This window comes from Aethalodelphis obliquidens, unplaced genomic scaffold, assembly GCF_003676395.1.
Source record: "Aethalodelphis obliquidens isolate GAN/ISIS:26980383/991018 unplaced genomic scaffold, ASM367639v1 scaffold2, whole genome shotgun sequence".
In the NCBI taxonomy this organism is placed as follows: Eukaryota; Metazoa; Chordata; class Mammalia; order Artiodactyla; family Delphinidae; genus Aethalodelphis; species Aethalodelphis obliquidens.
In genome coordinates this window covers 56,516,638-56,530,477 of record NW_020837946.1, presented here as the reverse complement: position 1 = coordinate 56,530,477, position 13,840 = coordinate 56,516,638, and the positions used below count along the sequence as shown (strand labels likewise).

The 13,840-nt window shown below is 54.1% G+C and overlaps 1 protein-coding gene across 2 annotated transcripts in view; it reads left to right on the top strand.

Annotated features, from left to right (window-relative positions):
- HOXD3 (homeobox D3) overlaps positions 1-13,840 on the top strand; it is a 19,679-nt gene extending 5,839 nt beyond the window's left edge. The window contains exons 1-3 of one of the 2 annotated variants that reach the window (XM_027127535.1): positions 8,823-8,924; positions 9,467-10,090; positions 12,244-13,840. In XM_027127535.1, the coding sequence (XP_026983336.1) occupies positions 9,550-10,090; positions 12,244-13,001 (1,299 nt within the window). In that variant the 5' untranslated portion in view covers positions 8,823-8,924; positions 9,467-9,549 and the 3' untranslated portion in view covers positions 13,002-13,840. Of the gene's footprint in view, positions 1-8,822; positions 8,925-9,466; positions 10,091-12,243 lie in introns of those variants that run through there. The other variant, XM_027127540.1, reaches the window with a different exon arrangement.

Here is a 13,840-nt window from a genome sequence, read left to right as displayed (position 1 = left end):
CAGAGAGGAACCCACAAAAAACCTCCTCAGCCCCGCCGCCAGCCCGGCAGCCAACAGCCTCCCAAGGCCCGGGCTTGGCGGGCACCGGCCCGGGCTATTTTATCAGTGTGACAATTGCCTGGGTTGGTGTGATAAATCATCGTAAGTAATTCCTGAAAGGGTGCGAGGCTGTTGGGGGCCGGGCGAGGACTGTAAATCTTTCCGGTTTATTGCTCTATGAACATATGCTCCGATTGAAGAAGGCTCAGATCCTTTCCTGGAGACAAATTCCCGCAAAGCAGCCCCCCTCTTTGGCTGGAGATTAACACTTACTGCGGGCCGGCTGCTCGGCCCCTGGCGGGAGGCTAGGGGGCGGGGTCCTCCGGGTGAGGGTGGACTGGGGGCACCCACGGTCTGACTCCAAGAGGCGCCCCGAGTGGGCCTCCAGCCAGGCCCGGCCGGGTGAACAAAGGAGGGGCTCGCTGACAGGTCTGGGGGCTCGAGCCTGTGACCTGTTCTCCGGGACTTGCCCGTGCTTCTGGAGTGGGAATGCGGAGGATCTTACCCCCTTCTCCCTGGCTCTTCCGCGGCTGCCGGGCACATTCGCCTTCGCCTGTCCGAGACCTTGCAAGTGGCGACAGGGCATCTGCTCCGTGCCCGATGCCGCTAAGAAGCAGAGCTGGCTATGAAAGCGAGACTTCGGGGATGGAATGGACACCCCCAGATGGTGCGGGATTCCGGGGTGCGGGCCGAGCTGGGGTAGTGCCGTGGGGCTCACCGCAAGCCGGGAGCTGGAGGCTGGCTGCTCGCCCTGGCCGGGAGCTTTTAACTCTTCTTCCCGCAGGCAGAATTGTTACTGTAAATTCCACCCGACCACTCGGAGAGTGCTGGAAACCTATCCTGATTTAATATTTCTAAAATAGAAGCTCCCTCTTCTCCCAGATAAGCCCAGCCAGGACTGATTCGCAGACCCCCTCGCGTTCTTGGAGGCGCCGCAGGAAGCGGGAAGCCGCGGCCTGGCGGTTGCTGGGCCTGCGGGATCCGTGGGCCCTGCCTGGATCTGGAGGCGCACAGGTCGCGGCAAACAGCGACTTCGCGCCTCGGCGGCTCCAGGCCGCGCAGGACCTGGGTGGAGTTCGCCAGACGCAGAGAGGGGAGAACGCTCCGGGTCTCGGCCCGTGCTTCTAAGCCTTTTCTGGCTCTGGAAGTGTAGGCTCATCGGCCGCGTCCGCGGAATGAGCCAAGGCCCCAAACTGTGGTGGTGGTGAAGAGGAGTGTTCCTCGGGGTGACCAGCCTGGTCTGTGAGCTGGAGCCTCTCACCTTAGGGCCGGAGCCTGCGCTGTGCCACAACGTAATTGCCTCCCCGGGGAGGGGAAGAGCGGCGCTTCCGACTAGGCTGCGCCTTGCCCAGGTGCTTGAGGATGCGGAGTACCGGGCGCGGCCGGGGAGCTAGGCGAGCCCTGGGCCTTTGATACTCCACGGCTGCCTCCGGAGACGCCCGTAAGAGAGGCAGCCTCTAAAATTTCCGATCCCCGGACCAGCCTGATGGAAGGCTGGGCCAGGGTCAGAGGTCGTGGGGGAAGAGACTCTCAGCGCTCGCATCCCACTGCCGGCGGCCAGGCTGGAGCTAGGTCACTCCCGAGCCGCGGGATGGGGGCTTTCCTTCCGCCCCATACCCACCCTTGTCTGCCCAAGGGAAGGGACCGCGAGATCCCATGTCTCCTGCCCCTCCTCCCAGCCCCCAGGCCTGGCTGCGCTCCGGGGCTGGATGGCGTGAAAGTTTCAGCCTCAATCAGTACAATCTTCCCTCGGGGTCACGTGAACAAATATGCTCGCATTTGAAGGCAGCGTCTGTATTTGCCGACTATGAGGGGGTTTCCGGGGCTCTCTTCAAATCCAGAAAGGGCCACATTCCGAAAGGAAAACAAACGCCGAGCTCTGGGGGGCCTGGGAGGGCTGGGCAGGAACCCAGGAGTGGGTGGGGGCGCGGGTGGCAGCCGCTCTGGGCCTGGGAGCGGACAGGCGGGCGGGTGGACCGACGGTCGTGCAGCGCAGGCAAAGCCGGCGCGGGGACTACGAACTCGTTATTCCTGCGTTTATTGGTAGCTGAACCTCAGTCTGGTTCCGTTCTACCGGGAATTCCGTATGCTCGGGTATATGGCCGAGTCTTCGAGCGCGCAAGACCAGGGTTGGGACAGTGTTGTCTGCAGACAAAGGGGGAAGGCTAGCTCTGCCCCCCACTGGCGCCCACTGTGAGGCCGAGGACACCAGGTTTATGATAAATTGGGATCCAGGTAAGCAATTGCATGACAAAATGAAATCTTCGGGCACGGGGCTACTTGCTGCCCTGAGTGGGATACTAAATATGATTTATTTTGTGTAATCTGTGATTTTGATGATTGCCATTGGTGAGGCAGCACTCGTAGACCTAAATACACTTCTACATATACATCCAGGACGGTGATTGATCGTAAGGAGGTGAGCTTTGTGGAGATGCTTCCCGCCTACCCAAAGGTTAGAAGGACACACTACCTTGCCAGGCTGGGAGGGTTGCCGGTGGCATTGTGGGGGGAGGTGGCAGTTTGAGGAGAGGGCCGGTGAGGAGGGTGGGGGCTGGAGGAGGTATTTTGGGGGTAAATGTACAGTTATGAGAACGGGTTGAAAATGAAATGAATAAAAAGAAACTTTTTTTTACACTGTCACTGCCAAAGTAAGATGGAGCATCATATTAATTCCATGTCTTGAGCCGCCTGGCTGGGTGCAGGCAGGTTGATTTATACGTATTTAAAAGAAACTCTGTGGCCAGCCAGCTCCCTGCATTGTTCTGGGAGTTAGCTCCACATACGTATGCCTTTATCTCTTGCTGTTGGCTTAATATTTTTTTCTTGCGAGGTTAAAGTGCTAGTCCATCTTCTCCCCCAAATTCAGTAGAACCCCCAAACTACCCAAAAGAGTTTGGGAGGCTCCTCCCCCTCACTAATCTGGTTTTTGACTGCGATAGTGGCAGAGAAAAGGTTTAGGGCTTCTGGGTCCTTCGCCTCAAAGAACCCCAAATGAAAACTAAATCATATTTTGGTTCCTGCATCCCAGACATCCTTTTGTTTATTGTGTCCTGTGGCTCCTGGATGTGGAGGACAGGACAGGTCATCCTGGGTCTTTCCCCGGGGCCAAAGCTTGAAAAAGCCGCTCCATGAGTTGGAGTGAGCGTCTCCATGCTCCTGGGAGCCGCAGGGCAAGGCCAGACTGGGCCTCTGTGGGGAAGGGACCCAGAAAGCAAGGCGCACTCCCTTAGCCTAGGTTGGGACGGGCCCCAGCCGGAAAGGGACCGACTTCCAGGGGTGTTGCCATCAAAGGAGAGCAGTAAAGTTGTTTTGTCAGTCTCCAGCGCTTGGCTCCATCAGAACTTAAAGTCGCTGGACATTTTTCTTCTCTCGCTGCCTTGGAGCTGCGCGCCTGCCAACTTAGTCAGCTGAATCCAATTACTGCGAGCAGCATTTCATTTGGCCCCATGGAGCACTCACTTATAACTTCCCCGAAAATTTCAATAATCTGCACCAAGGCTCCCTATTCAAAAGACTTTTCCTGGTGGGGGATGGGGTCTAGGGCCAGGTCTGCTAGGAACCGGCTCTTCCTTGACAGCTCTCAGACGGCTCTCCCTCCCGTTTGCTCACCCAGTTCCTGGCTGTGGAAAGGGTACTTGAGGCTGGTGGCTCAGAGCCAGCCGGATAAAGCCTGCGATTCTGGGCAAGCAGAAGGCTGAAGCTGGTTGGGACCGTGCTGGGTGCTGGGTGCTGGGTGGGCTGGGGAAAGAGCGCGGGAGAAGATGGTGGGGGCTCTGGGTAGCCCAACTTTGGCCACCTTGGGGTCCTCTTTACTTTCCCCTTCCCAAGCCTCCTGCGCCCAGAGTGCACCGAGCACCCCAGAACCCCCCGGGAGCAAACTTACCCTGTTCCTCCGCGGCTGGGAAAAAAAAAATCTAGCTACAGCCACGGGGGAATCACGGCACCGGGTGGCCTCCCAATTTAGCCCTTCTTCTGAGGGGAAGCTCCTAATTTTAAAGAACTCTTTTTTCCCAAATAAATAAATAACCAAGCGGCGAAAGTTGACGTCCGCTCACGTGAATGTATCATATAAAGTGGCTTCGGGACCCGCTGATCCGGTCCGAGGGCATGGGTGCATCGTGCTTCCACAGAGCAGCCCTCCGGGCCGGCTCGGTGGAGTGGGGCCCCTGGGTCTGGGGCTGGCTGGGGAGCTGAAGCCCGGGCGCGATGTTAGGAGCCCTACCGGTACGGGATCTCTCCGAGGCGCTTCCGTTGGGTGTTCATTAAGGGGTGAGTTATTGCCGCCTGAGCCAAAGGTCACTTCAAAGGCTTATGGCTGCGCGCTCTGGTCTTTAGAAGGGCCCTGAACGCTTTGTGTGGGGCTTTCCCGGGCGCAGTTTGGTGTTTGCAAACTACTGAGTCGACTAATTGGCACAGGGCAGATGCAAGAGGGGGGATTGCGTCTCTCCTTTCACCTGACCGGGGCGGGCACCCACTGAGCGCAGGCAGTGGTGGGCAGCTTGGTCTGTTTTGGGGTGAGGTGGAAGGGATGTTTGCGTCTTAGGCGGTTTGCAGCCCAAACTCGACCCAGTTGTGGGCAGCCCAGGCCAGGAATGTGGTGGGTACCTACTGGAATAAAATAAACTGAGGGAAATCATCGGAGATATAACGTACAAACCAAGAAATAACACCCAGCTCCCTCTTCACTGTGGCTGCCTGTGGGAGCCTTGACTAGGACCCACCCAGGCCCATCTACATGTCCACCCTCCTTTTCTGGTGCCCTGTGCTGTAGCTTCCCTCCCATCCCAGTACTGCACAGTCCCTCCCTTTAGCTCCTAAGAGGGGTGGGCTTGGCCTGGGGGATTGGGGAACCTGGGGCGTTTAGGGCTTGTTTGGAGTAGGAGAGGAAATGGCTTCCCTGTGCCTCTGACCCACTTGGCTCACCCCCTGCGGAGGCTCTGGCCCTTCCCTACTGTCCTGCCTCCCCCTTCTCCCATCCAGTCAAGGATTTTGGTGTTAAAAGCCACCTGCTCCCCAGGAGCCAACTGAGTCTCCTTTCTGCCAGTAAGAAGGTGCCTGGAGTGGCTGCGGACACCATGTAAAATAGTGACATTGATTATGACACCCTTAAAGGGAGTAATGAGTCTCTGCATGTGTTTGTAAGAAAGAACTGGCTGCCACTGAGAGTTTTCCATTTTGTTCCAGATCACCTCAACAGAATAGACTATCAAAAGGAACCCGAAGAGCCTTCAAAGAGTTAGAAACAAAATTCGAAAAATCTCTCTCTCTCTCACACACATACATTGTGGTGAGTGGTGTGATTTTTAAAAATAATTTCCACTACATTTCCATTTGTCCTGCAACTCAAGGTAGCCATCTCAGGATTCATACATCAAGACATAAAACAAAGGGCGGCTTTGAAGTGGATCACCTCAGTGTGAACTGCCGCCGGTTACATGATAACCGATCATCGGCCTTCAAATTTATGGCGCTTTAATGGGGTGAGCCCAGTGCCTTAAATGCAGGGCGTATTACATATTAAGTTATCTGGGCTAAATAAGAGTGATTTAGAAGGCGCGTCCAGGGCTTCCCATAGGGCAGAAGAGCTCTGGCTGAGAGATCGGGAGAACGTGGGCAGAAAGCTACCTCAGCTCTGCGGTAAATACATCCCGTTCTGAGCAAACCCGAAAAGGAGTAGTTTCGAAATGAAATCCCGAGGTAGTAAAGCCCACAGAGAGGGAAGAATCGTTGCTAGGTTCCAGTGAATTAATGGGGATGCCCAGCAATATTGGTGTCCGCCAGAAAGAGATCTGTGGGTTTCCAAGGCCCTGATTTAGGCAAAACAGAGAGAGGAACCGAGGCCAGCTCGAACCTTAGGAAAAATTGAGAGGAACAGAAGCAACCGTTACTCCAACGCCTCCCCCTTCTCTTTCAAGGCGCACGGTCTAACTCTACCCGTCCGGGATTTACGACGATCGCGGCGCTAGTCACAGCCCAGCGACTGCAGCCGTCTCTCTCCCCAGTCCCCTCGGCCTTTCCGCCGCCACCGCGGGCGGCGGGCGAACAGCGCGGGGCCGGCCTCCGCGCGTCCGGCGAGCCTCCCGGCCTCCCGAGGCCGCGGAGGGCGGCAGGTCTTCGGCCCCCGGCCAGGCTACGCACGTCCCGTCCCGCGTCCGGCCTCCGAGCAGAGCTGCTCCGAGAGGCCGGTACCGGCCACTTTATATAATCCCCCGGCTCGCGGGGCGCGGGGCCGGGAAAAGTGCGGAGCAGGGAATTCTTTTGCTGCGCTTCCTCCTACGCGGAGCCTGTTTTCCACTTCTGAAAAGTGCCAGGCCTTGGGAAGTGTTTTTCTTTTCATTCCTTACTGAAGCGTTTACTGCAGCCGTGCTCGCAGTCATAAATTTTGCTACAAACCACAATGACAGGTGCATTGATATGCACCGTGAGAGCTCCAGCTGCTTAATAACTCCGTCCCCCGGCCGCTGTGAGCGCCTTTTATTTATTCGGTATCATATTTAGGTATTGATCCCGGGCAGAATTAAGTGCAGTCAGTGAGCAAGCATCAGGGTTCGGCTGATTCGGAGGCGCGGCGGGTGCGGCGGGCCACCACGGCCCGGGGAACGGGCGGTGGTCGCTCCGAGGCCGCCTTCCTTCCGGCTGGGAACCGTTTGGCCTTGCATTCCCAGCCTGCGGTTGGGCCTCGGAGCTGAGCTGGGCAACTTCCCGGGACCACGAGAAAGAACCAGCCAAACCCCGTTTGGTGCCCCTTCCCCAGGAGGAGCCGGGGATGGCGCCGGCGGGGTTCTGGGGAGGCTGCCTCGGCCGGTGTTCCGGGCGGGGGGGGGGGGCCCGGGGAGGGCTGGTTGTAGGGTGGGAGCAGGATTGGGAGGTAGAGGGCAGGAGGAGAGGAAAGGGCAGCTGAGGACTTCGAAACCGCCCTTCCCCCTACGCGAGTTAGTCTTCACCCCAAGGCATTTGGGTCGGGGGCCCAAATGAGCAGAGGTACCAAAGGGCGAGAAAAGAAAGCCTTAAAAGGGGGGGGGGATCGAAAAGATGAGCCACTGAACAGTTGACCATTGTCCAAGTGATTTATGACCCGTTCCTGCTTCTTAGGTTCAAGCAGAGTTCACAAGGAGTAGCGATTTCTGGAAAGAAATAAGCTTTTTTTAAAAAAAGCCAGTTTTGTAACAATATCCTCAGGTTCTGTTTTAGGAAAGGTGACTTCTTTGGGGCTCTACATTTTGGGGTGGGGGAGAGGCTGCAAAGCCCTTTTCAGTGAGGAGAGAGCTACTGCCCTTGCCTCTGGGAAGATGGACATTTGGGTGGTGGATCATCACTGAGTGACCCTTGAAATTCCTTAAGACAATGAAAACAGAAGTGGGAGAACAGACTCTGCTTATTCATGGAGCTGCCCAGTAGTTGCACTTTTGAGGTACAGAGATTTGTCTAGGAATATGCCATAGGAACAGATATATATGTAAAGGTATCTGTTTCAAAGACTTGGTCAGTTCCTAAAGAAGCTATTTTAATGTGACTGGTCTACCTATCAAGATAAACTTGGTCATCCTGGGAGGCAAGAGGAGGGATGTTTTGCTTGCACTGCTGTAAATGGAGTGACAGAAACAGCAGCGAGTTCTGGTGGTCTGAGTGTCAAATGTGACCATTTTGACATCCAGAGGGACCAAGGTTTAAGACTGGAAGCAGGATCCCAGAAAAGTCCAGAGATTTAACCAAACTCGGAGTACATGTAGTCCTTTGGCCTGTGGGCAAATACATACAAATATTAGTCACAGGATGAGGATGTAGCTGTCCATTTAATATTCAGTAACTTTAATAGTCAGAGAATGATACAGAAAATGAATGAAAGATTAAGACCAGCTTTGTTTGGTAGATATCCTAATTACATAAGTTTAAGAACAATAGAAACTATTCCTAAAACATTACATCCTAGTATTCTGTTGTTCCATTGAGAAGGGTCTTTCTCTTATCAAGATTAATGGCATATTGGCTTTTATTTGAAAACAAAATGGGCAACTCTACTACCAAATAAAGGCTAATATGAAGAATTTAAAAAATTGAGTTAGGCTGTTTGGTGAAAGTGTAGGGGAAATGAGTAAAGGGAGGAGTGGTTTTAGTACTAGTGGTCAAATCCATTAGGCTACATAAGTTGTCTAGATAATGTGGTCCATCATGATGTCCCTGATGGAAACCAGGGAGTTTGGGGGAAGGAAAGCTGCCTGAAAGATGAGATCAAGAATTCAGACCTGGGAGCTGACCTATGAGTTTTCTTTATCAAGCAGATAAAAGTGGTTGAATGGTATTAGTTATACTTTAACTCATTAGGGGCTTTCAGGAGAAGAGGGGGTTGGGTGAGAAGGTAAGCCCCCCATCAAGAGTCAGAGGACACAAAAGCGGTAGAATTTTTCTTAGTTTTTTTTTTTCTTCTTCTAATTCTGGGTCCATTCATCATGCCAAGAGAGGTTCTCTCATTGGTTGTAGATTGGGTGGGAGGTGGGGTGGAATGGATGATCCAGAGCAGAGGTCAACAGTAGTATCTATTTATACAATGGATGCAGGATTAAAATGATAGAGTTATAACATAAAGCATTTTTCATTCGCCCATGCTCCATGCATTTCAAATTCTAAATCTCTTCACTCATTTCCAGTGGTATCCATTTAAAAGTAGTGGAGGACAAAGTTAAGCATCTAGAAAAATGTAGACCAAAGAGAAGAAACTTTTCTAGCCTCAAAATAAGTCTGGGAGTCTTTAAGTCCTCTTCTTGGCTTTTATCTCCTAGTAGATTTCACAGTGCTGACCCATGAGCTAACCGGCCAATTCTCACCAGTCACCGGAGAGTGGACTATCTGCATCTCCGTGAAAGATGCTGTGATTTTGAAACCAGGTGGGGGAGATACTTTTTTTGAGAGCTCTGGCTTTTCTGAGTGTTATAGGACTTTCTTTTGCCCATCAAAACCCTGGGATGACCTAATGACTGACTGATCCATTCACTCATTCAACAAGCATTTACTGCACTTACTACATGTGGTGCGCTGGGCTGGATGTTAGGAATACGCAGGTGAATAAGACACAGTTCCTTCCTGCAAAAAGCTCAAAGTCTAGTGGGAGAATCAGTCATTAAAATGCATCAGGCCATAAATGCTCTTCTATGTAGTTTCAAAGGCTAAATTGACAATCTTGGAGAAAGAAAATTGTATCTGGAAAAAAAAAAAAGCCCCTTCCCTTGGATAAAGGAAACTCTTTTTTTGTGTTTATGAGAAATTCCTTCTGACTTTTCCAAGGGTTCAAATAAGTTGAACTTTATAAAATCTCAGATCCTCCTACTATTAAGTTGGTGGGAAGCAGAGAGCCTGGGCTAGTCCTTCTATACTGACTGGTCTTGCCAATGACAGTCCCTCTGGGGCCTCTCATTTTTCTTCTTTGCAGGTTGTCTGGAGCCTGGAGCTGCCCCAGCTCTCTCAGGATTTGGCAGACATTGGAGGTGGTGGTGAAGGAGACAGTGGTGGTCAATGTTATTTGAGCAGGGTCAGCAGGCCCCGGAGCTTCCTGAGTACACGATGCAGAAGGCTGCTTACTATGAAAGCCCAGGACTCTTCGGAGGCTATGGCTACAGCAAAGCTGCTGACACTTATGGCTATAGTGCCCCCCATCAGCCTTATCCACCCCCTGCTGCTGCCAACTCCCTGGACACTGATTACCCGGGCTCTGCCTGCTCCATCCAGAGCTCTGCACCTCTGCCAGCCCCAGCCCACAAGGGGGCTGAACTCAATGGAAGCTGCATGAGGCCTGGCACTGGGAACAGTCAGGGAGGTGGGGGTGGCAGCCAGCCTCCTGGTCTGAACTCAGAGCAGCAGCCACCACCACCCCCTCCTCCCCCACCAGCCCTGCCCCCATCCTCGCCCACCAACCCTGGAGGTGGAGTACCTGCCAAGAAGGCCAAGGGTGGGCCCACTGCTTCTGGCTCCTCAGCCACCATCAGCAAGCAGATCTTTCCCTGGATGAAAGAGTCCCGACAGAACTCCAAGCAGAAGAACAGCTGTGCCACTGCAGGTAGCTCTCTGAGGGGGCTCATGCCTGGGCTAAGTCCCCCAGACTGACCCCAAGAGACTAGATCGCCCAGGAATTAAGAGGCTCAGGGCTGGAAGGGCAACTTTGGAGGCCATATGTGTAAACTCCTCATGCAGAAAAAAAGGTTTTTTTTTGGCTGCGCTGCGCAGTTTGAGGGATCTCAGTTTCCTGACCAGGGATTGCAGAGATTGAACCGGGCCACGGCAGTGAAAGTGCCGAATCCTAACCACTAGACCACCAGGGAACTCCCTGTTCTTTCTTTTTAGTGTCTCTGATTGTGGTCATATCCTTACAGTGACAGGGTGCTCATGTCCATTCCAGGCTGCTGGCATCATTGCTGGACATGTCTCAGAGTTACTCATAGACAGCTCTTCCTTATACTGCCCTAATATCTGCTCTCCTGGGCTGCTGGTCATAACTCAACTCCTTCTTCCACCAACAGCTCTTCAAAACTTGAAGACAGATACTATGATCCCCAAATCCAGGTGGTTATGTAGCTCATATCACATGATTCCCACTCGCTTAAATTAATAAGAACTAAAGTCTATGCAATGCTATGTTAAGAACCATGTTAAGCGCTTTACAAACGTTGTCTAATTTCATTTTCCAAAGAACGCTTTGAGGTAGGTATATGACAAAACACCCATCAGGAACCTGTTAGAGATAAGTCACTTGCCCAAGATAACAAAACTACAAAATGGCACACCTGGGGAATTCTCTGGCGGTTCAGTGGTTAGGACTCCTCACTTTCACTGCCGAGGGCACAGGTTCAATCCCTGGTTGGGGAACTAAGATCCCGCAAGCTGTGAGGCCTGGCGACCCCCACCCCCACCCCCGCCCAAACAATAAAAACAAGAACAACAAAAAACAAAACCAAAAAAACCCCAAATTACACACCGGAATCCAACCAGGGTCTGCAAAGAATAACCATGGGACTCTACTTAGCCCACCCCAGCTCAGTTCTCCCCATCCCATTAAATCCCTAATGTGGAAGCACAGATCCTAAGGGAAGAGGATGTACTCTGAAACAGGAGCAGCCTTGGGTTTTTCTCCCTGGAAAAGGAGACCCTGGAGTTGAGAATATTTCCCGTAGGTCCATTTAGGGGGTGTGGAAGAAGACAGGTAGGGCCGGGAGCTCTGAGGCCTTCTGCCTCTCTGTGCTCAGCCTGTTTGGTTACTGAACTTTTCTGGCCTTGTGCTCTCTGATGTACTTTATCTTCAGGTAGATGAACTTGCTCCCAGACTCAGGGCTAGCTTGAGGCCTGGGATGTAGTTAGCTTGTTGTCAGCTCTCTGGTTTGCCTGCTGCTCTGTGGGGCTGCTGCTCGTAGGGGGAAGTGTCTTCAAGTCTTTAAGTTCCTTCTCCTTCTGCCCCTCCTTCTCAGCTGCACACCCAGGCCCTCCCTCCCAGGAGAAATCCATTTGTCTTCCCAGGGAGGGAGTGGACAAGCTGCTGAGAGGTGGCAGGGGTGGTGGAAACCAGGGCTGAGGCTGCTGCTCCTAGCATTGCAGTATTCAAAATACGCCCAGCCTGGTCTTGGATCCTCTAAAACTCTGGGGCTGTAATTTTATGGTTTGTCACCTCCCTGCATTTGGGTACTGAGCTCATGGGTACAGCTGAGCTGGAGTGAGGTGCCAGGATCTCCACCCTCATTCGGTGCTTGGGGTGCTTTGCCCAGGAGCCAGACTCTGAGCAAGGCAGTTTGGGGCTGCCTCCAACCGCACCCCCCCACCCCCTTCCCAGCTGTAGAGGCTGGAAGGACTGTTCAAAAAAGTCTGGCCCTGCTTTGACAGGGGGGAAGGCCTTACCAGCTGCTACTAGTCTCTCATTAAACTCCTCCTCAGCCTTTGGGACGAGATGATGGGCTAGGCTGAAGAGGAGGGGGTGGGCAGAATGAGTTGGACTTCAGAAGGCAGATGGGAGTTTCAGGTGCCACTGATAGGTAGGCCTGGGGCCTTTGAGTTCTTGGAATCTCTTGGAATCTCACCTCTCAAACGCCCCTCCCCCACTCCATCCGTGATTAAGGTGGTGGGAGGGAGGGAGGAAGAGGCAGGAGCCTGGGAAGCACCTCTCTCTGGCCCAGGGTGTCCCCACCTCTCCCGCTCAGCGTCCCCTCTCTCTCCCTCCTTGCCCAGGAGAGAGCTGCGAGGACAAGAGCCCACCGGGCCCAGCGTCCAAGCGGGTGCGCACGGCGTACACAAGTGCACAGCTGGTGGAGCTGGAGAAGGAATTCCACTTCAACCGCTACTTGTGCCGGCCACGCCGCGTGGAGATGGCCAACCTGCTGAACCTCACCGAGCGGCAGATCAAGATCTGGTTCCAGAACCGGCGCATGAAGTACAAGAAGGACCAGAAGGCCAAGGGTATCCTGCACTCGCCGGCCGGTCAGTCCCCGGAGCGCAGCCCGCCGCTCGGCGGCGCCGCGGGCCACGTGGCCTACTCGGGCCAGCTGCCACCCGTGCCCGGCTTGGCCTACGACGCGCCTTCGCCGCCCGCCTTCGCCAAATCTCAGCCCAACATGTACGGCCTGGCTGCCTACACGGCGCCGCTCAGCAGCTGCCTGCCGCAGCAGAAGCGCTACGCGGCGCCCGAATTCGAGCCCCACCCCATGGCGAGCAACGGCGGCGGCTTCGCCAGCGCCAACCTGCAGGGCAGCCCGGTGTACGTGGGCGGCAACTTCGTCGACTCCATGGCGCCCGCATCCGGGCCCGTCTTCAACCTGGGCCACCTCTCGCACCCATCTTCAGCCAGCGTGGACTACAGTTGCGCCGCGCAGATTCCCGGCAATCACCACCACGGACCGTGTGACCCTCATCCCACCTACACAGATCTCTCGGCCCACCACTCGTCTCAGGGACGCCTGCCCGAGGCCCCCAAACTGACGCATCTGTAGCGGCGGCCACCGGCCCGAACTCGCGGCGCGATTACCTCTTTTGCTTGGGTGGAGGGGGTGGCGGGCGGGGCCCGCGGGGCAGCTCGGTGACCCCCGCCCTCGCTCTGGCCCGGTCGCTGTCTTCCGGTCTCGGGCCAACAGCGGCCGAGGCGCAGGCGTCTGGGCCTCCTCTCCAGGCTCGCCCTGCTTTGGGTGACTCGCCATAAATCAGCCGCAAGGATTCTCCTCTGTAAGCCTGACAGTGCCACATAACTGCGGACCGAGGGACTCTAATCTGGTAATGGTGTCCCGAAGGTAAGTCTGAGATCCGTCGGCGACGCGCCCTGCAGAGGGTCCAGAACCCGGCGAGTCCGGGCATGGCCCGCGTCTAGTTTAGTTGCGGAGACCTTAATTTATATGCTTCTTCCCGTCCCGTAAGGATTGCATCGGACTCAACGATCTGTATTTATTATTTGAAGCGAGTCATTTCGTTTTCCTGATTATTTATCCTCGTCTTAATGTATTTATGTGTATATCTGTAGAATTCTCCAGCCGAGCTTAGGAACGCGCTCCCAGGCCGCGGGGGCCACATTTCACCTCTTTAGTCCCCTTGGTCTGAACTAGTTGAGAGAGTAGTTTTGAACAGTTGTAACCGTGGCTGGTGTGTGTAGTTGATGTAAAGGATTAAGACCGCAAATTGTCCTTCACGGGTAGAGTCAGGCGGCCCCATGGCGTGGCATGACACCCGTTATTCTCTTCCCAATAGCCACAGCCCTCGCCACTCGACACAGTTTATTGATTTCAAATTGTCTGGTACTATTTGAACAAATATTTAAAATAAAAAATTTTCTCAGTCTTAA